This window comes from Acanthopagrus latus, chromosome 15, assembly GCF_904848185.1.
Source record: "Acanthopagrus latus isolate v.2019 chromosome 15, fAcaLat1.1, whole genome shotgun sequence".
In the NCBI taxonomy this organism is placed as follows: domain Eukaryota; kingdom Metazoa; phylum Chordata; class Actinopteri; order Spariformes; family Sparidae; genus Acanthopagrus; species Acanthopagrus latus.
Genome location: NC_051053.1, coordinates 14,318,994 through 14,345,810, shown reverse-complemented (window position 1 = coordinate 14,345,810; position 26,817 = coordinate 14,318,994). Strand labels below are relative to the sequence as shown.

Below are 26,817 nucleotides of genomic sequence, written 5' to 3'. Positions count from 1 at the left end.
ATTGCAGATGGTTGTGGATAATTTCTCATTTATTTGTCCCAAATTATAGTAGAGTGGTTGTCACAATTTCCCCACAGCCCAAAGTGATTTCTTGACATTGCTTGTTTTGTTCAATCAGCAGGCCTAAACATAAATATATTCAATTAACAGCACTGTGGAAAAAGGAAAGAGCGGCAAATCACTACATTCAGAAAGCTACAAATTATTTCAAATTTAAATTCTGACTTTGTAACTACATGATAATATTGATTATCAGTTATAATGCTATAATTCTTTGAAATCGAAAACAAGCAAATATCCAAAATAGTCGAATGTTCAACTCCCTAAGTGGTAAGTGAAAGTTTTTACAATTCCTCCCAATGGTAACATGTCTGTACCATATCTCGTGGAAATCCATCCAATAATGGTTGAGTCATTTCAGTCCAGACCACAATTGTACACCTCATGGTGGTGCAAGACGAAGAGTCAGGGGATCGCTAAAGTCAGCGGTCTCCAACCTGTGGAAGCCATTTCATGGCAATCTATCCAACACCACCAAAGTGGTGGAACAACCAACATTATTGCTTGTCGTGTGGCCAAAAGTGTTTATTCAAGCAAATGTTTCCTTGGCTGTTTAAATGATCCTGCAACACACCAGCTCCACATGGGATTTGTTCACACTTAACCTTTGAGCCACCGTTGCTTTGATTTTCATTTATCCAGATCATGAATCCACTGGATACTGTGAACACCTAAAATGAGGTTCCCAACCACAAACTAACTGTGTCCTGGATGTGTTTCCTCACAGCAGATATTGAGTCTCCAGTGATGGATTTGCTCAAAGCCTTTACATCCAGCAGTCTGTTTTCATTGGAAGCTATGCAGCAAAACTGCAGACAGATAGCATCTCTGACTCTTGTGATGTTGTGGAGCTCTCCACTCATCGGGCGCCAACCAGCGGCAACATGGCTGCACCCTGCGCTGCCTTAAGAAAATAAACACAGACCTTTTTGGTTACACTTGCACACAGTTCATCGGCCTTTGTTTGCTTTCCAGCAAATATTTAGGGCACTTAGAAGCGATGTGGTTAGTACTTGTCTTATGATTTGTTAATTTTACGCCTCGCCCACACGCTGTTGGATGTGATGATGGTTATAACAAAGATTGATGTTTGCATGATGTGTCATCCAATTACAACCAGCTGAGTTATCTTTTTATTTGTACTTTTTGATGAGTTAATGCTTGGAACTTTGTCAGCTAAAGTCAAATCACTTTCTGCCATACTAACAAGATCATTGAACCTACTTTATCTTAATTTGGTAATACCTTCTAATCATATAGTACATCTCACATAAGTTTTCTTTTTTGTAATCTGTGTCGGCATGCTGCCCCTGATCACAATCCAGAAAATGAGACAAGAAAGAGAACAGAGAACAGTAGCCCACCGCCAAATCATGTCCTCTTAAAAAATCCGTCCACACATACCAGACGCCTCAGTATTCACACGCACAGTTGCAGATTCCACCTACCATCAGCACCACCATGTCAGACGACACTGTCAGATGACCTCTATACCCGCTGATCCTTCATGTAAAAAGGTGTTTATGTCACTCTGTGGTGTTTGACAGAGTACCAGCAGGATTAAAGCAGCCTTGCGGTGAAAAGACTTTGATCAGCCTTCTCCTCTCCTCTCCAAACCCACAGCGTCATGCTGACTTACACATCCCGAAGCTGAAATCACTCTTTGTTTCCCCTCCACCTGCCCACTGGTCCAAGTCTTTCTATTAATTAGAGAGTGAGGGAATAAGGTGAAGCAGCTTATCTCTGCTGATGTCTAATGAGGAGTCTTGCCAAAGAAGGTTGAGTTTTGGTGGTTTGTCTGTTCCCCTTTGGTTTCTTAGTTGTAGTGACCCAGAAGAAAGGTGGTGTGACTCAAAGGTAATGCCCAACTTCTCCCTGTTGCTATCATTGCAATTCCTAGAATTCATATTAATTCCAAAGTGTTGAAAAAGGTTTCAAATGTTTTATTCTTGCAGTTAGGTCTTTTCAGCTAATGTACAGCTACAGTTTAAACTGGGGGTGCTAATGTTTGTTTGTTATCTGGCGCAGTGAAAGTCATTCCTGTCTTCTGCTACTTTCTTCAACAAGTCATTTCGCATTCGGTCCAGTGAATTCCACTGATAGTCAGTCTGTCTGCACTAGGAAGAGGCACAGTAAGGACAGAGGTAATCTTGTCAAGCACGTGGTTCAGTGGTTCAAATTTCAGAATTAGCTATGTGCTGGATTAATTGACGGTTTTGAGGTGCCCTGTATAAGACACAAGATCCACAACTGTCCGGAAAAAAAAAACGGACATACTGTTTTGTTGCCTGTGTCTTGGCAGCAAAGCTGCGCTTGAACAAACCACAAAGACTTAAACCAACATCGTACTAGCTCGTACACCCTTGCATTCTGATTGTGGTAATCTGAAACTCTCATTCAAAAAGAGAAACATGGAGAATATGTCTGATAAAAATGTTGCAAATATCACTGGCAAAGAAGCAGAGGCAAATAAATAGAAAGAGACAAAATGGGTGAAATCATGGATCCCTTTATTTTGCCATTTCTCTTCTTGTGCACTGAGTAGGTTAGCCAAACAGCCAGACCCAGTTATTTTTTCACCGATGGCTCTTCGGCAGATTTAACATGCTAGACATGCTAGACAGAAAAGCTGGTGACAGTGTGGGACACATCACAGAAACTATGACCATAGAGGTGCACTGATGGTGCAATGGCCTACAGTCGACCTGGTTTGTCAGGGCCTATGGGGCAAAAGATGTTAACCTCTTCTCGAAAGCCACACTCAAAGGCAAGGTAAAAAAATCATTCAAATATGGGTATAAAAGTGCACACATTTGTTGGTAAAAATATTGTTGAGAAGCTATCATATTGTTGAGAGCAATGTTGTTCAAATTTTGCCACTCTATTGCTTCCGAACGGCTGGACAATCACTATGTGAAGTGGGCGTGTTGGTTGAACTGTAGGTTTTGTTCAACCATCCAACAAATACTTCTGTTGAAGCAAACTGCCACCTTTAATCTCTAATGGATGTGAAGCAAAAGCATGCTCCACTCAGTTTGCCAGAATAAATACGGGGAAAAAATGGCTTTCTGTTCAAGTCAAGCATATAGATCCCAATAGTGCATAATCAGAAGTCATTATTTTCTCTTTCTGTTTTGTACATTTGAAAACTGAAAGTAGTTACGAGTCATTATACAAGAGACACTGATAGAAGATGCAGTTTTACTGCCAGTTCTGCTGGTAATTGTCATCATGAAGTAGAAAACAGTACACCATTTAATTATTTGTTTTCTCACTTTTGATAAATCTGTCATTTTTTTTCTCTGTGAAAACCATTGAAAACGTAAAACAATCAGCCAAGCAGTGACCTGTAGACAACCAATCTCTCTCCACAGGTATGCCATCATGTGTGGGATTATGGCAGAATACGAAACAGTACAGAACAAGATAAAGAATGGGTACATATTTAAGGTAAGTTGTCTTACACCGACAGTACTCTCGTCCTCTGAATCCTATTGTGATTAATGAAATTTTTGCACAAATTATATGTATACATTTTTTATATACACATCAGGCATTGCTTCTCCCATGAACTTACAGTAAAGTGGAATGGATGCTCATATCTTACGCCAGTAGGCCCCTCATACAGCCAGCCGGTTGCATAAGGTGAAGTGTGGAACAACGGCACGTAGCATTTTATCTTCTGTCAGCGGCTTCCCACAAACACTGTGTACCGTCAAAACTCTTGACAGGTGAACGAGGGAGAGATAGAGCGCCAAAGAGGGAAGATATGAAAAAAAAGCATCCTGAATCAGAGAGAGGGAGAATGGAAAAGAACGAGGGAGGGTGTGTGACAGCCGGGAGTGTGTGGTCGCTCTGCTAGATCGCGTGTGTGAGAGGTGTTTGTGAAATACTTGTGGGTTGGTGAAGCAGGACAGATCAGGTCAGAACAGAAGGCAGTGGAAATAGCAGCCATGTCATGAATCAACAGTGAAAATCTTCTCCCTGTCTTTCTGTCTGTCTTCCTGCCTCCCCTCCCAGGATCATCTGGATAAAGCCATCGAGCTGAAGCCTCAAGACCCCATGTCCTACTACCTGCTGGGCCGCTGGTGCTATGCTGTATGTGACCCTGCCGACACACTTCACAGCACACATATCTCTCCCATCTCTCCTCACATAGGCAAACAGTGAAATTATGGAGGCTGACATGTTGCTCACCCACCCACGGCTTCCCCTCATTCATTCCCACTGTTTAGGTTTCCCTGAGGTTTGTTTTCCCCTCTGCGATATTCGCAGAAAGCGCTGCAGGAGGTCAACACCAGCCATTGTTTGCTTTAAATCAGATTGTACCTGAGAGATATTTTCATCTTGTTTTTATTCGCCTCATGTTCTTTCAGCACCAGCAGCTGTTTTTGATGCAGCGGGTTATTATTTTTTTCATGTCTCGTCTGTCAGTCATTCAATTACCTCTGATTTTTTTATCATAATGTTTGATGATTAATACATTAGTTTAGAATTAAAGGTTTACAGACGTTCTGTTTGTTTAACTATTTGTCACGTAACTCGGTGCCAGTCGTCGAGCTTAATGCCTTTAAGGAAGGAAGCTATTACAGAGTGCCTCTGATTTAAATTTTATTATGCTCTCCTCCACCTTTGGTTCCAGAGAATGAGTGCTGGACTGTGCTAATTTAGTGGAGCGGCAACACCTGATATTTTTCAGGGATTGAGTTTTATGGGCTGTCTGTGGTGTGTTCATACTCAACAATGATCTACTGTTTGTATTCAGCCAGCGGAGCTGTTTGAAAGGTCCTGCAATGACGCCAAGGCAATGCTACACCTGCAATTAGACGTTGCTATGATGAATGGTGCGAGGCAGGAACATTACATGTTTGACCCAGGCTTCTCCTGGCCATTATCATCTTCTGTGAAAAGTGTCAGTAGAAAAGTATCAGTGTACGAGGCGACCTGTGGTCATGGAAATACTGGAAATGACACAGTGGAGAGAGTGTGTGTTTCTGGCCTGGATTTGAAAAACGATATGTAACCAGAACAGCTTGGAAATTTTGTGGGTACTTGCTTATGGGAACATATGCCCACAAAATGTATTAACTTTGATTCCATTAGCTGTTAAAACATTTAATTGTACAATTGGTTTCTCCGAGATGGTCAGTAATCACTTTTAAAGGTCCAGTGTGTAGGATTCAATAGCATCTAGCACTGAGGTGATGGATTGCCAGCAACTTAAAGGTGCAATATCCAAGAATTTGCATCCTGTCAAATTCATACTCAAAACAAATAGGAGGCATTATATCAGCAGATTAAGCTAACTACTGCTCACTGTAGCTGCCATTAGCCATTTAGCTCAGTTAGCTGTGCAGCTAACAGTGCAGACTGGGCGGTGATTAGCACACTAACGTCAGTAGAATATATCACTTTGTAAACTGTTTTTTCTTCACGTTCTCTTGGTAGTTTAGATAACTTTTGAAGATTTTCATCTGTATTCTTACGTATTGCCCCTCTTACACTGTTTCTAACTGTCCCCTCTAGTGGCCACTGATATGCAAAAAACACAAAGTCCCTCTTTAGAGCCTGTGTTTGGTTTGTCTGGGCTGCTGTTGAAACATGGCGGAGAATTGTCTTTAACATGATTATTTTGCAGGTGGCTCAGTTATCATGGATTGAGAGAAAAGTTGCTGCAACATTGTTTGGAGAGCCTCCAAGTGCTACGGTTGAAGACGCACTGAAGAATTTTCTAAAGGTACTGTGATTCACTCTGCAATCATTCTCCTCTGTACTTTTTAACATGTGATTCCTTAAGGCCAGACTATGTTAAAAAACAAACTAGTTCTTACAAGTGTCTCCTCATTTTAATGAAAAAATGTAGCCGATTTGCCCAACATAACACAAAAAACCAAGTGTGAACAGCTTGCTATCACACAGAGGGTCAATCAAAGGTAACCATGGTGCTATCTTTAATAGACATAGGTAATGGAAGTAGTTGTATGAAGAATAAGATTTAAATCCTGCTTATTTTATCAGGTGTCATGTGTAGCCAACTGATTCCCATGTTAGACAGATGAGGCAGATGCTGTTTGACGATCAAACAAGTACCTTATTAGAAGCATTTTTAAGCCTTAGGAATGCTGCCACAGGACAAAATTAACTGGAAAATAATTTCATAAAAAAAGGAGTAATTTTTTTTCTTGGTGCTGTTCTGATTGCACGCTCTCCCCTGAGCTGCCCTGAGTAGTGAAACATGTCACGTGCAGTGCTCTTGTTTATGTAGCATTCAATAGCAACTTGCCTCCAGGTCACTCCTGTACTAGTCTTCAAAGACCTCACGCTCCATATTGTGAAAGGTTTAATCTGTGTTCCCACATTTCAAATGTTTATATAGCAGAGAAATTTATTTTGCTTCTGGCCAATATTCCTGCGCATGCCTCTTCCTCTTGTCTATGTGTATCTTACCCATCAATTCGATCTAAGTGGTCCCTGTTGCAACATGTCACTTGTGACCTGAAGGAGAACCTCCAGTGTAGCTGTGAAGCTTTTACGAAAAACATCCAGCAAAATTGTAAAGGTCCCTGCCTCTAATCAGTGGTTATCTGTAACTGGCTGACTGCAAGGGAGCTGCTTTGATTCTTGCAGCTGCAGAAGACAGAGAAGCAAGTAAATGAGTCAGAAGAAAAAGGCTGTTGTTCTTAGCTTTTGTGATATACTACAGTAGTATAGTGGTATATGCATTATGAACAGGAATAAACTGTCTTCTGAAAACTTTGTCCTGTATCCAGGTCGAGGAAATCCAACCAGGATATTCCAAACTCAACTATGTGTTTCTAGCTAAGGTCAGTACCAGACACTTGAAGCTGATTTTTTTTCGTTACGACACAATGTCCTGTGGGATCATACTGTGGCTAAACAATCCATTGACAGTTTTTGTCCTTTTCTTTGGCAGTGCTACAAAGACCTGGGGCAGAGTCAGAAGGCTAGGAGGATGTGTGAATCTGCTTGTTCAATGAATGTTGTGTCCAAAGAGGTAGACCTCATCACAAAATGTATTTGTATCTGTCTCACTGGGATATTTGATCTGGCTTTCATTGTTTCTCTTTATAAAATGCATCCAGAATTAGGAACATTTAAGCATAATTTCAGCAAGATATGAACATTCAGTCATTTTTTATTCACCCCAATGCTGTAGGAAACTTGGGTTAAGTTTTGTAGTCCACAAAATATTTCTGGAACAGCAAAAACGTGTTGCAGCATTCTCCAAAACAATTGAAGTAGATGGGGACTTGTTTTAAAACATTAAAAAACAGCTGGAAAAAAACATAGAATGGCTCTATACAACTTGTCCGGCATAATCCAAGTGTCCTGAAGACCAGAAATCCTAATTGTACTGTAGCTTACTGTAGCGTGTAGACGCAGCGAATAGCGTCTTTCCAAATCAATTTGGGATCTCTGGGTTTCCCGAGAGTTGGATTATGCCAGAGAAGCTGCATAGCGCAATTTTATATTTGTTTTATGTTTTTTTTATGTTTCCAAACAATTCCCCATCTACTTCAGTTGTCTAGGAGAATGTTGCAAGGCTTATTTGCTGTGAAGCTCCTGAAATGGAAATGGCAACCTGACTTTCCATCAGTATGGGGATAGGTAGATAATGATTGAATTATTATTTTTGGTTGAATTTATCCTTTAATCCAAGTTAAGGCAAAATAATACACTGCTGAATACTATTTAATTTTAAATAATCCTTTTTTCCTCAGGATGAAGAGGCAAGGAAGGAGCTGGACATACTCTGCCCGGCCCTTGGAATGTGACGACTGCAGTAGCACATCATTTCAGAAATGTGTTTTCCATGTGCTACGGATGGCGAGTGTGTGTGTGTGTGTGTGTGTGTGTGTGTGTGCGTGTGTGCGTGTGTGTGTGTGTGTGTGTGGATATACTGTGTATTGAGAGGCCATTGTATTAATTCACTCTGTGAGTGGAAGGAGGTTTGCTGTGGCATTATATCATCAATGGGAGCAATCAGCTACCACAGTCCGAGCTATGTTGTTTTAAATCAGGCTTGTATTTTACTAACTGTAAGGATGTTTTTAATAGTGGAAAACTGTTCTTACCTGGTTGTATCAAATCGGTGAGATAAGTTATATTCCCCATTATGAAGTACATTGATTTTTATTTTTATTAGTAAATTCAGTGAGACTGTATAAATACTGTATATTCCTGGTCGATGTGTGTGTAGCATACATTGTCTCACAGGTCTGATTGCTCTGATAGCGGCAGTCTCAAGGATACCAGGTTTCCTTGACAACAGAGACTTGTCACTTTCTGGCAGCGTGACCCATCGGACTTGCTGTTCCATCCTGTCCCCCCCCCATTCTGTTTTTTTCTTTTTTTTTGTTGCGTCTCCCACAAAAGCACATCAGACAATGGTGCACCCAAACAAAGATCTTGGAATGCCGTGACCACTGGACGAACTCTTGCCCTCTTCACTCTGCCGCCATTCAAAACAGCGTCAATGTCTCTCTGACTACATTTAATTTCAGACTTTATAAAAGTAAATCACGTGGTTGACATGCATAAATGATCTTTTATGATGCCCTTTGGCGTCTATACATTGCAGACGATCATTATTTACCTCCTGTTATTCTGCTCCTGTGACAGTAATGTCCCTCCAGTATAACTGCAGTTAATCTAATGATCCACCATAAAGACGTAGTAGAGACGTCTTGGAGCAAAGCCCCCTTTTTAATTGTCCTTTTTGAACATTATTATGGAGGTCTGTCTCCCTTACATTTTATTGGTCTTAAATTGTTTTTCAATCTGAAGTCAGTTTTATTCAGACATCTGTTTTGTAAGAACTTTTCCAATGTCAGTGAAAGTGGAGAAGCATCTGAAGCATGCCAAGTTTAAAAAAGGGTTTTAATAATTACAGAAGGGTCCCATTACACTTCATATATACTACACTTAATTATCCTGGTTATGGTTCAGTTAAGGTTTTGGTCAGGTTTCAGTTTACATGGAAACATCCCACCAATTGTTCATCATCAAGGCATGAAAAAAAAAAGATCATAGTCATCAGCCCTCATCGTTTCACTGCAGGACTGATAACACAGTTCTATTGAGGTGTTTAAAAAATGGCTTTACTGGTGTGCATGTAAATGGACTCATCGACAGGGAAACTGGAGAGCAAGTTGTGGATTTTCATTATCTGTGTTTCTCTTGTCGTACCGACAGCCATCTAGTAAAACTATGATGAACACAGCAGAGCTTTGGCATGAAGTGATGGGACGCAGGTTACTGTAATGACACTAAAATGTGATTTTGATCACACTGACAAAATGTTTAAATGTTTAATTGTATTACTGTCTCATGCATTCCTCATTATATTACACTTGTTAATGTTTCTACTCATTCTTATTAAGTGTGGCGCAATTGCAAAACGAAACTGTGAGCGTTTAGTTTTGTTTACTCTTGAGATTTGTCTTGGATGAACTGAAGGTTTTAGGGTGTGATCAGTTTAATTTAACTTGATGTTGTTTAGGCTAGATGAATTATGAAAACAACAAGAAGATTTGTTTTTATGTCACTTTATAGGTTTTTCCACCAGCACTACGAATGTATTTGATTATTTCTTTTCAATGCCAAAGCAAGTACAATATCTGTCCTCCCCTGTTGTCAAATCTGATATACTACATAGAGATTATACTGTACATTATCATAGGCCATGTGCACTGAATGGTTAATGGTACTGAAGTTCAGAATTAAATCTGTGCAAATGTGATAGAAGTTTTCCTTTTTCACACCTGCCTGTACCAGGTTAGTGGGATTTATAATCTTTCCCCCTCTCAAATAATAAAGTCTGTGAGATGAATCTTCTATGATTTATATTAGATTCATCATGATACACACTGTATACTCCCAGTCGATTTACAGTATGTGTAGCAGACATTCTCTCTGAGGTCTGATTGCTCTGATAGCCAGTGTGATATAAGTTGTGAATGATTAATGGTGCCAGAGTTTATAATTAAATTTGTGCAATCAAAGTATAATTTGTCAGTTTGTCATCAGTGTTGCTTGTTTAAGCACCTGAGCATGTTTGTGTGTTTGTTAGTTTTATTGCTGTTCATGATGAATATTTCCTCACGTCCACTTTTGTAAGTTCTAACTTATTATTAAAATGTTCAGTGTTTTTTTTTTTCATTTTGTTTTGGTCATAAAAAGTAGACTGATCTAAATCCAAAACCAGCTAACGATGCAACAAGCAGGCTCTTGCACGACTTTCCAATGGTTGTGGAGCTTTTAGGTACCTTCCCTTTTTCTCCAGACTGTGCAGTGTGTGCCAGGGCAATTGGGAATTTGTTACTGGATCAGATTCAGGCCAACCTCCCACCAGTCGAGTCATGTTTTAGCATTTTTTTTTCTATGGTGGAACCACTTCTAGTGCGCGCCTCCCAAACGAGCACAGGTGTTTGTTTATACAGTCTGAAAACTTCACCTTTCCTCGACGGCTTTTATTAGCCTCGTCTGCACTTTTATTAAAAACCTCAGCTGAGACAACTTCAGAATTCACTGTTCAGCTGTTTTTCCTTAATATGAATGAAACTTTTAATGGTTTATATTTATTTGCAAGCAGAGCCACAAATCGGGAACAAAAAAAAGGGCAACGGCTACATAGCTCCTCTCTGTAACAATACGTTCAAGAGGTAAATATATGTTATTTCCCCTTCAGCTCCAGTCAGTATTAACAACCAACAAAGGACAAAAACAAAAAAATCATGTTACCGTTTTTGTTGCCCTAGTAATATGTAGATGGCATAGCTAACATCTGTGATGGAGCCACCACCTGTGACAAAGAGGATGGCATCGATAATAGCGCCGATGTTCTGTGTGATGATGCATTTCCATTCTGCAAGGCGGGCCTGTGCACAGGCATCATATATGTTTGTTTTTGACAGATTGCATCTAATCTTGATGTCTGTACATGCCGTCCTGAAAGACAGGATCCCATGTTTTATAAGAATTTAGAGGCTGCAGCCTTCAGATTCTCTTTCTCCTGACAGCTGTCGACATCTGTTCTATTTGGTGTTGTTCTCTGGAGCACCCAGAGTCAGGAGGGTTATATTTGGTCCTCAGCGCTGCAAACACTTTATATGTTTTTACATTTTAAAATGAGTCCCCATCTACTTCAGTTGTTTAGTTGTTCATCCTTTAATCAAATTTCTCCAAACTAGTTGATAGACAGTGAATCAGTGATGCTCTGCGGCTGCAGGACAGCTGCCTGCTTTACCAAACCTTGTGTGGATACGCTGATTACTCGGATGTAAGAGTGTAATGTATGTCTTCATGCTTCATGCACTGGTCTCGACCTGAACTCAACCTTGACCCCAGCTGGCCTGGACCTGGTCGTGATAGTCCCTCAGATTCAGCTCTGATAGGTGGACCTGAGCCCTTGTGCTGGCACCTGGCTGCGATTGTTCCTTCATTCCTGAGCTCCTATCAGTCGGACTCAACAGTCGGTGAACTCTCTGAACGTCACGTCTCTGCAGTCTTGCTAACATTCACTCAGATCTCTGTATATCCCTCCATTCACAGACTAAGCTCAGCTATGTCTAAGTTACACAACTTGCAGTCTGCTGGGATGGCTCTTGTTGTGTGTACGTGCTCCCGGGCCAATGCAGGATACAAGTTGAAATACGGAGATTCAATCTAATCTTGTTAATGCAGTCTTGACAGGTCTAAGCTGTAATGACATAGGATGTGTCTTACAACGACTTCATGTGATATTTCATCTTTTTCAGCAGGCTCATTCAACCGCAGCCCCCCTCCTTCTTTTTTTGCCTGTCTGCCAAACTCATACACCTGCTTTGCAGTACCACGCAACACATGACACTTGTCCATAATTTGCAGAATATGACAGCACTCTGGTCGTGCTGTGTATTTGGAGGATGTGCTTCCTTCTGCAGTTCCCTGTAATGCAAGACGGGAAATGCAACAAAGGCGAGGGGCCCCCCGAAGGCTGATATTATAACTCGAGTCATTATCGCACTGAATCGGGCGTATTAACTGTGACTCTGTGAGCGTCTCCGCACATTTTAGCTCATTTGCGCTTGACAATCTGTCAGCTCAGTTTTGGCTCCACGTTTCAGGGGAGCAGGCGCAACAGCAAAATTCAGTGTTTTCCCTCCAATTCATAAAGATTATGCTTGGAGCGTTGCCACACATGACTTCACTGGCACGATTGAGTCTTGAGATTTAATTTGGTGCTCGAAGAAAAAAAAGGAAGGGAGCAGAGAGAGAAAGAGAGGGAGAGAGAGAGAGAGAGCCGTATCAGTATCATCTACTGTAGCTTTATCTGAAATTGTCACGCACTCGAAAAGTTGGCTGGCTGGCTGCAAAAGTACAGGATGTTCTGGCAGGGCTAGATAAAACGCTGCATGGGGAAAGGGATCTCCCAAACACTTCCCTTTTGTTCCCACCTGACATGGCAACATGCCAAGACTTCATACTTCATTCAGACATATATATATATATATATATATATATATATATATATATATATATATATATATATATATATATATATATATATATATATATATATATATATATATTCTTTTTTTGTATTGTTCACATTTGAGTTCAGAGACAGTGTGAGATGTCAATCTGCATCAAGACGATACAGTTGCAACTGATGTTTATAATACTTTATAAAATTGGTTACTAAAATAGTTTATGAGCCGTTCCATTGTTTGTTACGAGTAAAATAACTATTAATTGAAGTTTAATTAACTATCAAAATAACATTGTGTAACAAGTGGGTTTTTTTTCCTCTCCAGCACTTTACACCAAATATGTCACATGATACATATTAAATAAATGACAAGACCAATATGTGTAAGTTAACATTTTATCAGTTGGTTTACAGAGGAAAATTGAATAAATGCCATAAATGGTCATAAAGTGTCATAATAGGGCTCCAGAAATGGATAAATTGTAATATTACTCAGCTGTACAAATAGTTTATACCAGGTCTGTTAACACATGTTTAAAGTTGTCTGTTATATCAAAGATTAACCTGAATTATTTCAAATCGCTTCAGTAGGAAGGCAACAAATGCTCAAATCCAAGGCGCTACAGTTAGTGCATGCTGAGACAGTTATTAGATCAGCGTACAGAAACAAAATCACCCCCCCAGTGTCCCATCTCTTAATGGACAGCATGAATATTTCTGGAAATAACACAACATGAAGAAGAAATAACTGGGTTACTAGCATCTTGAGCAATTAAATTAAATGTCAGAGTGAAAGGATTCTGGTGACACTTTATATTAATGGTCATTATTAAATGGTGAATGTTAGTTAATTATATGAGCTAGTTGACAGACATTTACAAGGTTTTCTAAGCATCAACTATACAGTTAACTGTTGCCTAATAAGTGGTTTCATTGTAACAATCAACAGTCTTTGTTTAATTTATCACAAATTTACCATTTATTAATGATCGTTATTATGAAGTGTTACCAAGAGCAGCATTGTACAACATTCAATATGGAACAAAAAGAGAGAGGGAGAGAGATGGCTAAATAACACTGATCTAATTTTTTTTTTTCATACATGCATGAGACAGCAGTTCACAGACTCAAACAGTCCATGCAGCAGGTCTGTTGGGCGGTGGACCCTTTACACTCCTTTGCTGTTTACGTTCTAACAGCGTCTACGGTAGGTTTCAGAATATATTAGATGACGTTTTAAAAAGCTTCCTAATCAGTGTAATATTTGGCATATCACTGGCCTCGTTCCTGAGTAACTAAGCTTTCACACTACGCATCATCATTAGTACTGAACATTTTGTTTTAGTAGCCACGGGGCAGCAGGGTCGATGGAGCTTATTTACATCTTCGTGCAGAGTCATATGTAAGAATTGGACACCATTTAAATTCATACTAAAATACACAAATAAGGGACAGCATATCACCAGAATTACTGCTAATTAAGGCTGCTTTGAGCTAGTTAGCTCAATTAGCCGTGCAGCTAGCAGTTCGGACTAGGGGCCTGATACAAGCAGAGTGTTAGTGTTAGTGCTGATGATAGCTGTTTAGCATGTTAACTTAGGTAGATATCTCCTCAACACAATAAACATCAGAGTATCAAAACTGGTATTTATTCACATTCTGTTGGTAGTTTTCATTGATTTTTTTTCTGTTTTTTCAACAAAAAATCTCAGATATAGCCCCTTTAAATATCACACATTTTGTGTGATTAGGTTGGATATTGCAGAATATTAATGAAACAAAATAAGTGGCCAATTTGAAGAGATTTGAACATTTTGAAGTGTGTTGTTGTGATTTTAACAGAAAAGATAAGAGCGCTATGATGTCGCTCTAAGCTTGATGCTTTCTTTCAATACATTCTTTAAGCAACTGTATTCACACTAAAATTACAAGGGTGTGTTACAGCAGCTGTTCAAAACTCCTACAACCACAGTGTTGCCTGTACTGAGGTCTGGTTGGAGCTGATCTCCAGTGATGTGTAGCAGTGACAACACTGGTCCAGTCGTCGTGTCCGATTGTGTCTGTAGGAGACTCGATTCAACCGAGGTGAACCGCTGGTCATGTGAGATGACCTGTGAAACAGGGTGCCACGTCTGCTCCAGCCTGGCGATGTAACACTTAAAAATGAGTCAGTGATAAGTGATAGCCTGAGATTTCAGCTTATAAATACAGTTTTCAGCCCACAAATGCGAGCTTCAGTTCACAAGTCTTTTTTGTTGTGTTTGCGCCTTCATTTTCTGTGCTTGTTACAGTTTTGATTCATGTTTGTGTTCATGAGTCTGATGTCGGCTCGTCGTCCTGACTTGAAGCCGCATCCAGCAGCTTCATATCTCCACGCAGAGACAACGCTATGTAGTAGGTGCAAGGTTTCAGGGTCAGACCGTAGGTGTAGTCCAGTTTGGGCGGCCTGGCTGGGTCTGAGGTGATGTGGCACTGGTGGGTGAGCATGGTGGTGAAGAGGAACAGCTGCAGCTTGGACAGCTCTTCGCCGATGCACCGACGCTTGCCCATCGAGAAGATGACCACGCTGCTGGTCAGGTCCTTGTTCAGCGCTCCGTCCTGGTCTATGAAACGATCAGGGTCAAAGTTCTCTGGGTCGGACCACATCTCTGGGTCGTGGTTGATGGACCACTGGTTGATGAAGATGACCATGTTCTTAGGGATGGTGTAGCCCATGATGGTGGTGTCCACGGTGGTGGAGTGGGGGATGGTGAGCGGCATAAAGCTTGTGTAGCGCATCACCTCGTAGATGAAGGCCATGACGTAAGGCAGCTGCAGCTGGTCCTCGATGGAGGGGAGCCGGCTGCGGTCCACCACCTTGTCCACCTCCTGCTGGAGACGCACCTGCATCTCAGGAAACCTGCATTAACAGGTGAAACCAGCGTTTAGGTGAATATCTAGTAGTTGCTAAGACATTTTAATAAGAAGAGAATAGGGATCTTCATTGACTCTCTTTTTATTTTTCAATTTTGGCAATTCAACTAACTCTATTAGTTGCTAAGACATTTTTATTAGAAGAGAAAGGGATCTTCATTGATTCTCTTTTTATTTTTCTATTTTGGCAGGGAGGGGGCGGGTGTGAACACCAACCTGATTTTTCTCGATGTCATGCTGCCAGCACCTGCCTGCATGTCAGCTCCCCCACTTGGCTGTTACATAACATCAATGCCACTGAGCTTCCTCAAGTCTGTGCAGCTTTGACAGCAGGATGGGGGCCAACATTGATTTATTGTCTGGTGTTATTTCCTGTCATAACTAACTTTACTTTCTGTGTGTAACATGTTCAAATGAGAGGAGAAGAGGCTTACTTGATGAGTATGAGGACGATCCACTGCAGCGCAGTCGACAGCGTGTCTTGGCTCGCTCCAAACACATCCCCGACAGTGGGGGTCACATAGTCCTTCCCCAGAGTAAGTCCTGTTTTCTCGCTCAGCTGGTCCAGCGCCACTATGAAAGCATCCGTCATGTCCCTGATGGTGCTTGACTGGATCGTCTTTCTGTGCTCCATGACTTTATCTCGAATGAACGTGCTGAACTCCAGGTTGAGCTTCTTGAAGTTGTCGAATATGGTTTTGATGGGGTTTGGGAAGTACTGGAGCCAGGGCATCACGTCCACTATGCTCCCCGCGCCCACCGTCTGGGTGAACTGGTCGTTCCTGCCCACCACCTGCCGGAACTCCTCGTCCTCATAGCAGTACCTCTTCCCGAAGCACACGGCGCTCATCGTGTTTGCCGTCGACACCACCAGATAAGTCAGGGGCTGGAAGTAGCGCTCCGTCTTGGTTTTGCTCAGGAACAGCTGCAGCAGCTCTCTGAATTCACAGACGACGTGACGCTCGAATGACTTCTTGGTCTGCAGGTTGATGGTGGAGAACATGCGGACGGTGGACTGGGCCACTCTGCGGTGCATCTTCCACCAGTCCGTGACGGTGTTAAACACCATGCTGTCCCCGTTGGAGATGTACGTGAAGGAGGTGAAGTCCGGTCTGCCGGCGAAGTCAAGCCCCTGCTTGACGAGCGCCTGTTTGATGGCGTCGCCGTTCAGGACCACCACGGTCCGAGAGCCCAGTTTGATCTGGAACACGTTGCCGTATTTCTGCGCCATGCGCGTAAAATACAGGTGCGGCGAGCTGCCGATTTGCGCAGCGTTCCCGATGATCGGCCAGGCGATGGGACCGGGCGGGCTGCCGGGGGACCGCTGCCGGAGCCAGCGCCACAGGTGGAAGGAGAGCAGCGCAGTCACACAGGCCACTAACAGAGCTCGGGAAGTCGCTGGGGTAAACCACTTCGATGTGACATCCATGATGGGGAACCTGCAGGGGACTGACATTAACATCAACACATTAATACAAGTTTCAAATATATGTGACAGTAGAGAGGGTGGGCTGCGAAATCAAGTGTGAAAAATCTGCTGATTGAATACCTGGTTTTGTCCTTGGATCACTGAAAAAAAGAGAAAACTTTAAATCCTAAACTTGTTTCTCCGTGAGCTGAATGAGAAGGCTGCATGTTCTCCATCACACAGACTCAGAGTGTCAGTCCAGAACAAGTTTCCCTACACAAAACACCCACCATCCACCTCAGCAGCCGGACTTAAACAGTCACTGACACAGTGTGCAGCCTGTTGAGCATCCACAGACAGTGTGTGTGTGTGTGTGTGTGTGTGTGTGTGTGTGTGTGTGTGTGTGCGTGCGTGCGTGCGTGCGTGCGTGCGTGCGTGCGTGCGTGTGTGTGTGTGTGTGTGTGTGTATACGTGTGAGAGCAGCCTGCTCATGCTTTGAAGCCCCACAGCACCAGCTGAAGTAATTTATCCCCGTACAGCATCACGGCCCGTCAGTGTGTGTGTGTGTGTGTGTGTGTGTGTGTGTGTGTGTGTGTGTGTGTGTGTGTGCCCGAGCTTTGTTACAGTGGGCAGGTTTGTTGCAAAGGGTGTCACCTCTCTCTCTCTCTCTCTCTCTCTCACACACACACACACACAAACACACAAACACACAGTAAGTAATGTTTACTAACGAATGAGATTAAATGAACTTTGATGCGCCATTATGCAGTTTGTTCTCACTAGATATCTGTGTGTGTGTGTGTGTGTGTGTATATATATATCTATGTATATATATATTTATATCTATGTGTATATTTATATATTTGTATATATGTGTGTGTGTGTATATATATATATATATATATGTATATATGTATATATATATGTATATATGTATATATATGTATATATGTATATATATATGAAGTATGAAGAAGTTATTATTATTATTATTATTATTATTATTATTATTATTATTATTATTATTATTATTATCAATCGTATTATTAATATTATTTTTATTATTAGTGGTAGTAGTAGTAGTATAATTATAATGAATATATTTATGTTTATATATGTGTATATACGTACGTGTGTGTGTGTAATTTAAACTTGAATACTTCATAATAATAATTACTTGTGAAATTGTATTTTTTTATCATCATCATCATTATTATTGTTTCTGGAGGTGATGGGGATAAACAATGATTACAGCTGAAAATATAAACGTGATAACAATAATTAAATAATGTGTATCAAGGCTCTGTCTGTCTGTCTGTCCTTTTGTCATGTCCCTTCCTCAGTAGTGTTAGAGAACAAGTCTTGAAGTCAAAGCGCTTGTAACAACGTGCGTTGCTGCCTCAGGCGAGCTAATATCAACACAAGTCAAAAGAGTTCACACTGTTTAAATGAATTATACAGCTCGGGTCCATTGTAAACAGTCGTGTATAAATGCTGCTTTGACGCGGGTGTGACGGGACAGGTTGGTGATGCTTTTTCAATTTGTTTATATCTTTTTTTTTTGTTTGTTTGTTTTGTATGCACATTTTGTCTCTGTATGTGTCCGTCCCTCAAATTGTCTGATCACGTCGCACAGACACGGATGACGGAATTAAATCAACGCCTCTCTCCCTCAGAGCAGCATGGGACCTGCTGGGAAGAGCAGGAAAAACCATCCTGCACATCTTGATTTGTTTCACATCGAGTGTTTGCGGTGGGGTTGTTTTTGAGGGTGCGTTTTCCCGTCGAGCCGCCAGGAGGAGGCGAACCCCGTGTTCTGACTCATTAATCCCCCCAATTAACAATCACGGTGAACAGCAGAGCAGCCCCGCACTGCACCCTGTGTGTCTCAGCGACTGGTTCAAATACTTCCCAACAATAAGCTACTGAATGAAGGAGGAAGTCTGCGCAACTAAATCGTTATCAAGTGAGACGGATAATCATGTGTTTATAGATGCGATGCCCCCGGTGAGAGAGGGATGATGAAGAGTGCTGGTAGCCTTCTCTCCTCTCTTGTTCAGTCTGCCCTGCTGTGCTGCGCGCCTCCGAAACCAGACTCTGGGGGCTGTTCAGACCCGCAGCAGGGGTTTTAGACAGCACTGATTTATGTTTGTTTGCGTTATTCCTCCTCGTTTGGGGTGCGTTTCTGGTTCAGTGTACGGGTGGCATCTGGCCCTCTGTCCTCAGCTCGGGCCCTCCTGCTCAGGTCTGCTGTGGCTGTGATGTGATGTGACTGGGGGATCCTGCTTCAGCACCGCGGACAGCGGCTCAGATACACCCGCTGATGTCCTCTGACCCTCCGCTGCTCCTCTGAGCTGCAGCCCAGGCATCTCTCACTCTGACTACACACTAAAGCAACAGGCTGCTGATTTTATACTTGAGGTTTTGAAAGATAACACAATAGATAACATTTATTTTGAATTAAAAACAATGGCAACAAAAGAGAAAATCTACAATAATGTCATTAGTATCCCAATTTACTGACAGTGTGTTTAACTTTTGTAGTTAATGGGGCACTTTGTAGTTTTGAAAAAATAAATTCCAGCTCAGAATTCCAATATTCACAATATTAGTGAGGTAATGATACAAACTCAGACATTTTTCTCCATTACTGAATAAACGAGCTGTTCTCAGAGGAGAATAAGGTCCCCAGAACACTGTCTGAAGCTAGAATGGTGGCAGGGTCCGCCATATATAAACAAAGCAAAGCATTATGAGAGTGTGTTGTCTTTTAAAGTTTAAAGTTTGTTATTTAATTTGATCAATAATATTGATAACAGCCAATCATTTATAATACATTTAATTCTAAATGTAACCACATTATCACACATGATAAATCACAGCTTTATAAATAAAGTTGTCCCTCTTGTTTTGAATTCTAAATCAGAGAGTAAATGTGAATGTAAAGCACACTTACTGTGTCCGACCCTCCGGCTGATGACTCTCTCACAAGGTGACAGTGTGTGATCTCGCTCTACTAAACGGATCCATGAGGGTGGAGACAAGCCGGTGAATGAACAACTGGTTCCAGCCTCCTTCACTGGCGGGACCCAGTTATCAGAGCAAACCCCAGCAGCAGCAGGTCCTCCTGCTTTTTACTCCACACGGTAGATGGGACAGTCGCCTATTTCTAACCCTTTAATTACATAAATTAAAAGTATCTATTGACACTGGGGACAACTGAAAATAAAGTTTTATTAACAGCAATATAATAGATCTATTGCTGTTGAGAGACGTGGGAGAAATGCTGGTTTGTGTAATGACACAAACCATAAGATTTAAGTAAATTAATATTAATAATAAAACCTCCTCTACCTGTAATCTTTATGCCGTTAAAAATTGAAATAATAAAACCTAACTTAAACCTAATACAAACGGTCTCGATTTGTGGGTCTTTTTTATTTTATTTATTTATGTATTTATTATTATTTTGCCTTTCCCCCTTTGTCTCCTAAATCTATCCGTGTTTGGATGCCGATTATTTTGGGTAATCCCCTCAGAGGTGCAGCGAGGTGAGTTCAGCTGCTGAAGCGGCCTGTGAAGGGCCCACAGGCCCACGCAGTGTCCCCTCCTCCCCCCTCCCTCCTCCCCCCCAGAGCTCCTCGCTGCTCACAACCTCAGTTTCAACATCGGTTTCCCTTCCTGCGTGACTGACAGCTCAATTGCTCATCGCGTGTGAGTGAGCATGGAGGTCAGGGAGGAGCAGTGGAAGGTGTGTGCAGGTGATGATGTGCTCAGACAGCAGAGGTACAGTAACATTGTGAGGCTCTGGCCTGGCCGGGCAGCGATCGTGTCTGATTCCAACAACATATCTCACATTCAGGGAATAGTTTAGCGCGCGGGGAAATCAGACCAGGAAGTGGCATCGCCTGCAAACAGGAACAGTGAACGAAACGGGCCATTACTTTGATTTATGCCTGTCATTAGTGGAGGCACGCACAGGACCTCGGAAGAGCTGCGCGCTTTTTACAGCATTTACGGGGCTTATCTCGCCGTCTGAATCAATGCTGTGAACTGCCGAGGAAAACAGAGGAACAGAGGGGAGTGCCCGAGGCTTTTCTGAAGGTGCGGAGCAGTCACGCACATGTGCTTCATCATAGGGGTGACAACTGCACCACACACTGGTCTCCCTCCATCTGTCTGCCGGGGTTACAGGCTCTGAATAGAGCTGCTATCCCACTAAGATTATGGCCTCAGCTCAGCTTTAGGATGTTGCTTTCTTCCTTTTTCATTTATTAATGCATTTAAGTCCTAATGCAAAAAAAAAAAAAAAAAAGAACATGGGATGCAATGAGGCTTTCTTCATCATGATGCTTTGTGAGAGACAAAGAAAAGCTAATGTTTCATCAACAGCTTTCAACCATAGTAGTAGCTAAGAAACAGCTATCTCGATATTTTAGTAGCCTGTAACTCATTAGAGACTTTGAAAACTGCAAGGTGTGGAACTAGGATTAAAATATCCTATACATACACACACACATATATCACACATATATATATAGTTTTTTATTTTTATGTTTTTCTGGGGTGGGGGGTTCAGAAATAATTTGAAGCTGCGCTCATCGGTAACAATGCCTAATAATTACAAATACGCCTGATTGTTTTAATCAAGATCCATGCGAGAATTTTATGACAGTGTGCATAAAACACTATATCTTACAATTTTTTTAAAAAGTGAGAAGATATGGATATGTCCCTTTATCTGGAGCCGCATCTAAATGTCTGTCAGCTATTCCAGGCTGAGACGAGTCTTCCATTCAAGTTTCGTAGAAATACGTTCACTAGTTTTTTTGTAATCCTGCTGACAAGGGGAAAACATAACTTCCTTGGTGGAGGTATGTTTCAACTCTGCAGGTCCCACCAGCTCTACGAAGCATTTTTAATATCTTTCAGCTGTGTTTGTGTTGATTTTACAGTCCACTGCTCCTTTTGGTTCAGTCTCGCTGCTCATGTGACATCCCATCATGATAAATTAAGATGGCGGCATGCATGGACCCCATGGTCTGACGCTCTCCAGCATTTAGCATCTTTGTACCCAAAATTCTGAGAATTAAGAACTAAACAGAATGGAGATTGTCCGTTTAAGAGACTGTTGCAATGGACAAGCCCACAGAGTAAATCAGGCAAGAAAACACACTAACAATCTATTAGCCATAGTGTCACAGAGTCTATGATCCTGTTTAAATTCATTGTTGCAGAAAGAGCAATGTCCTGCTTTTCCTGGGAAAACACATTAAAGGCCACAGCTAAGGATGTTGTCGTCAGCTACAGCTCTGCATTAAACGGCATCAACTCAATCAAAGTGATCAACAGGCACTGACACTGGTGATGGAGTTGCACTGCTTTAGAGAGGAAGGGCCCGCACAAGTTAAAATGGCTCAGTGGATCGTTGTCTCCCAAACCCAAGAGACAATGATATAAAACAAAGATTTTTATGGCGGAGTTCGGACGATTAGTTAAAGGGATATTCCAGGGTGAATTTAACCTATTGTGTAACACACTGTAAGTAAGATCCCCCCTCGAGAGATCAAGTTTTCCAACCGCTAGCTCATGTAGTTTTAGCAACCTCAGAAATGACCGCATGATAACAATACACACCAGTCCATGTCTCCAACCAAGAAACCACCATCAAAAAGCCACTTATAGCCACAAATAATGCTCAGAACAGCACCAAAATTCAACAACAGTACAAATTGGGTCCCAGCACATAGTTCAAGGCATCAAACATCTGCTAGCTTTGCCGGATTACTGAAAAGAGAACACAACTCACCACTCTCCTGCAGCAGCTTGCTCGTTGTGGGGAAGCACTGCGAGTCGATTACCGAGTGCAGTTAGAAATGCTCAATTCCGTTCTTTTCCCTGTCCGCGCTCGATAATAACTGTTATTAACTAGTAGGCAAGACACATATGAACTTAGACTGCATTTCCATGGAGTAAAAATCATACATTTTCATCCTGCAGAGCTGCAGAAATCTACTGCACTCGGTAATCAACTCGCAAGGCTTCCCCACAATAGGAAGCTGCTGCAGGAGAGCTCCAATATCGGTTAAATACAGAGTAACAGTTTCACCACATTGTACACTGTATGACATATATGACATATATGATTAAATAAAGATTCTTCTAAAAATAACTGTAAAAGATTTTTCCTCATGTATGCAGTGACAATATGCCAAAATTGTTTGTTCCACTGCCCGTCAGTCACCTGAACTAGCAAAGGTTAGCATGCCATGCTAATTGGGACGCTCTCTCATCCTAGACAGCTAATGACAAAAACACCTCTTTGTTCTGCTTCGCCAAGTGTCAGTACATCCCAAAAAACAGATAAATTGCAGTTGAGATGAACCATCAGCGACACAACAAGAAGGTTACATGTAGTATGAGCAGACATATGCTGCTGCTTGGTAACCAACCTAATTGAACCCACCACTGTAGCAGTCTGCTCTTCAAGGATGAGGTCCATTTTCATGAACTGTTTACATTATTACGTCCAGTTTTACCAGCTGTAAGATTTAACAGACAGGAAAATATACAGCGTGGATGAATAGACAGTGTAACACTCATGCAGAGACACAGAGAGACACACACAGAGACACACATCAGGATTGTCCGTATTGCCCCGTCTTGTTAATTACTTTCCATTAGAGATGAATCAACCTGCCGCCGTGTGATTGGTCTGACTACCACCAAACCAAACTGTCATCTGGCTTGGCGGTGAATCAGGGAGAGTTGAGCGCTGGGGCAAACTCTTTTACTTTGGTCCGACCGCGAGCGCCTCATTACGACTGAATGACCCCGGTGACTCCAAATGTCAAACTGTCCCACAACAAATCCCCCGCCCCCCGCGCCCACACGCCTCTCACCCCAATATTTCCCAGAAGTCCACAAATCCTGTATTTTTCCTTTCTTTATCGACCCCGGACGAAGAAAAAAAAAAAAGGAGCCCTCCAGCTAGGTTCATGAGAATGATGCTAATGAGCGCTTCAAGAATCCTAATGACCTTGCAGATTAACTAAGCGCTCATTGAGGTACCTCTATCTCTATGGTCTTTTTTTTTTTGTCCGGCCAAGTGCCACGGAGGCCCTTGCCAAAGCGTAGTCAGCAGCCCGTGAAGGCGTCTCCCCTCCATTCTCACACTAAAAGGGCATTTTCCCCCTGAATTCTGAATCGGCGTGCCTGTCGGACTTTTTTGTCTGACTGCAGGAAAAGCTTTTCAGGGGCTTGTTGAGTGCAGTCGAACCGTCAGAAGAATGGGAGGCTTAATACGTGTTCAGCCGCATGACTGCGCTTTTCAAATCGACGCCAACCAAAAAAGCCCTGCCCGCTTCTATCTATGTAACTGCTGACGTCACTCATTGTTTTTATTGGCCTAATTGAAGCCCATGGAAAATACCCGGTGAATAGAGTGTGAATAGCTTTTAATGGAGGCGGAGGTGTTTTGTTTTTGCGGATTACTGTGCAAAAGGAATCAACGGAGGATTACATGAAAATGAATGTTGCTGACAAGTTTGATCAGGAGCGCAGATATGAAAACTGATGAGGACTTATTTTTGAGCTTTGTGAGGTTTCTATCAAACTGTGTAACATAAATGTTGGTCCAAGCAGTAATGTGAGTATAAATGGCCAATTCCTGCAGGAAATGGTGAACCAAGTAACCTCTGCACCATAGCCTGCCATGTCTCCTTCCCTTGCCTGATGAGGCCTAATCTTATCTAGTCTCTGCATGACGACAGTGTTGCTATTATAACCCAAACCAAGTCTGTCATTAAAAGTCACTGAAGCTTAGTTGTCTCCCTCCTTGTGTTTATCTCTCCCCCCCGTGAGAGGTCAGAGGTGAAGCAGCGCTCAAAGGGGAGCTAGGCCTCTCCTCGGCGACCCCCTCCCCGGGCCTGTCTTTGGTGTTTTCACAAGAAAGTAATGATGACGGACAGCCGTGCACGCTGGGCCGCGGCCTGCAGAGGTGGAAGTCACGCGAGGTGCCGCGTCTTGTCCCAAGCAAAGCTCCTATCTAGCATATGAAGAGAAGGTGCAATGTTTGAAAAAAGAGTAGAGAGCCATGAGTGAGCAGTGATGAGCCCAGCAGAGCGCTCAGGGGCAACGCTTTCAAATGATGTCAGGATGGAGAACTCCTTAGAATATACCACCTGTCTGTCATGCAAAACAAAAAAAAAAAAAACAAAAAAAGCCTTGATCTCAAAGATATTTTCAAGAAATGATTAAAGGTGCTATGTGTAAGAATAGCAGCAAACATAGCAGCATATCGCCAGAGTAACAGCTACTATAGTTGCAGTTAGCTCATTTAATATACATCTAGTGGTCCAGACTGGGAGCTCGGAGCACCAGGGGAGTGTCGATGTTTACACCACTACACCACCACTTGATTTAATGCATTGTCCTTTATTCAAATGGGGAATTCAAAAGACGCATTTTTTTTTTTTAAAAAAAAAGAAAGCTCAAAATCAAAGCAGTAGAGGGTGAGATAGCCAAACTTAGTCAGTTTTATGGATCCCTAACCCTAACCCTAACCCTCCAAAAACACTTGATCCTACATTTCCCATAGTGCAACTCAAAGGCCTCTATTATCCAAGCCAAGATGACCCTGATGACATCATTAGGGTGGTTTTCCTCTGACTTTGGAAAGCTTCCTCAAGATCCGCGGAGGATCGTACAACAGATCTCACAGGCTGAGCATCAGGTAAACTCACGTTAATGTTTAAAATCAGTACCCCTTCAAGTTCAAGTACAAACATTAAAAACTGTACTTACGATGACGATAACTGGTTTCAATAGAATCTCTATATGTGAATAAAAAAGGTCCAAAAATAAAAGACCCTTACAGTGGATGTCCCAGTTATTCCGGAGCTCTCAGTCTTTGTATCACGTTACAAATTGTTGTCGTATGTTTGTGTCTTCATGGCTGGAAAAGCCCAAACAAATCCAGCATCAGTCAACTGAAGCGTTAAACTGTGACTTATTTTGCCAGTCATGTGAAAACAAAGGGTGTATAAAATGCCCAGCCACAACAGAGGGGCGATCGGATCCAAGTGCCCAAGAAGGTGAATGTTGCCTGCAGCGTGTTTGTTTACATGGGGATCATCGTATGGACTGTTGCTCCCTTTTTGTTGTTGCTGTTGTTTTAGTTTTTGATGCTGAATCTCAGTGTGGCAGAAGCAGGGACCTTGTTTTTAGAGGGGGATCATCATGAGAAGTCATCGACTGTGTTCCGTTTATTCCAGATCGTGGCTTCATTCCTACCTCCAGAGATGCTCTTCAGCCTTCAGATTCGTTCTTTTTGTTCAATCCTGGCAGACAACTGAAAAACAGGAACGGTGAATTGTCTTCATCCCAGGCATTTTGGTCTAACACACCTCCACTGTCACAATGAAGGTACTTGAAACCAATACAGTCCATAGTATTTGACCTTTGATGCATCTCTGTGGATCTCTGCTCTTCCACTGAAACACTTTGGATACAATAATCCACAGATGTATTGGACCAATCTGGAAAAAACCCTGACGAAAGTAAGGCTGGATTTGACAGACTGTGCTTGATAAAGCTTTCTCGATTGCGTTAAAGATATGTGACTGTTTTGTTATTAAATGAGCTGCTTGTCATCAGCCTAAAGTAGATCAGGTTTAAGGACAGGTTGTGTATTTGCATGAACATTTGTCTTTACATTGTACCTAATAATAATTTGCATGAGGAAGATGATCCAAGAAAAATGTATTCGATTACATGTATTATGATTATACAGATATGTGTTAGCTTCATCAGTGAAGATTTTTAAAGGACTTTCCCGTGAGTTTTTGGCACGTTTTAGCTACTTAGCTACAGGATTTACAGATGCATTTTCACAACTGTTCCAAGTAGCCATTGGTTCCCATTTACTAACATTCACATCTGG

At 41.9% G+C, this 26,817-nt stretch overlaps 2 protein-coding genes across 4 annotated transcripts in view; one reads left to right on the top strand and one right to left on the bottom strand.

Annotated features, from left to right (window-relative positions):
* Positions 1–10,242, top strand: part of LOC119033411 (regulator of microtubule dynamics protein 2) — a 34,051-nt gene extending 23,809 nt beyond the window's left edge. For all 3 annotated transcript variants that reach the window (XM_037123453.1, XM_037123452.1, XM_037123450.1), the window contains exons 6-11: positions 3,435–3,510; positions 4,081–4,158; positions 5,699–5,797; positions 6,831–6,884; positions 6,995–7,075; positions 7,803–10,242. In XM_037123453.1, the coding sequence (XP_036979348.1) occupies positions 3,435–3,510; positions 4,081–4,158; positions 5,699–5,797; positions 6,831–6,884; positions 6,995–7,075; positions 7,803–7,856 (442 nt within the window). In that variant the 3' untranslated portion in view covers positions 7,857–10,242. The remainder of the gene's footprint in view (positions 1–3,434; positions 3,511–4,080; positions 4,159–5,698; positions 5,798–6,830; positions 6,885–6,994; positions 7,076–7,802) is intronic.
* Positions 10,243–12,777: 2,535 nt separating this feature from the next.
* LOC119034148 (cytochrome P450 1B1) lies at positions 12,778–17,623 on the bottom strand. Its single transcript, XM_037124918.1, has 2 exons — positions 15,901–17,623; positions 12,778–15,452 (listed from the first exon to the last, which is right to left on the bottom strand). Exons 1-2 carry the CDS (start codon positions 16,926–16,928, stop codon positions 14,864–14,866), a joined length of 1,617 nt encoding a protein of 538 aa, XP_036980813.1. The 5' UTR covers positions 16,929–17,623; the 3' UTR covers positions 12,778–14,863.
* Between the last annotated feature and the right edge of the window lie 9,194 nt (positions 17,624–26,817).

Bases quoted from the DNA above. Each gene is read 5' to 3' on its own strand.
- LOC119034148 (XM_037124918.1), bottom strand. From the start codon at position 16,928: ATGTTAATGTCAGTCCCCTGCAGGTTCCCCATCATGGATGTCACATCG. The intron at 15,453-15,900 runs GTAAGCCTCTTC...CTGTTAATGCAG, and splicing joins ATCGTCCTCATACTCATCAA to GTTTCCTGAGATGCAGGTGC.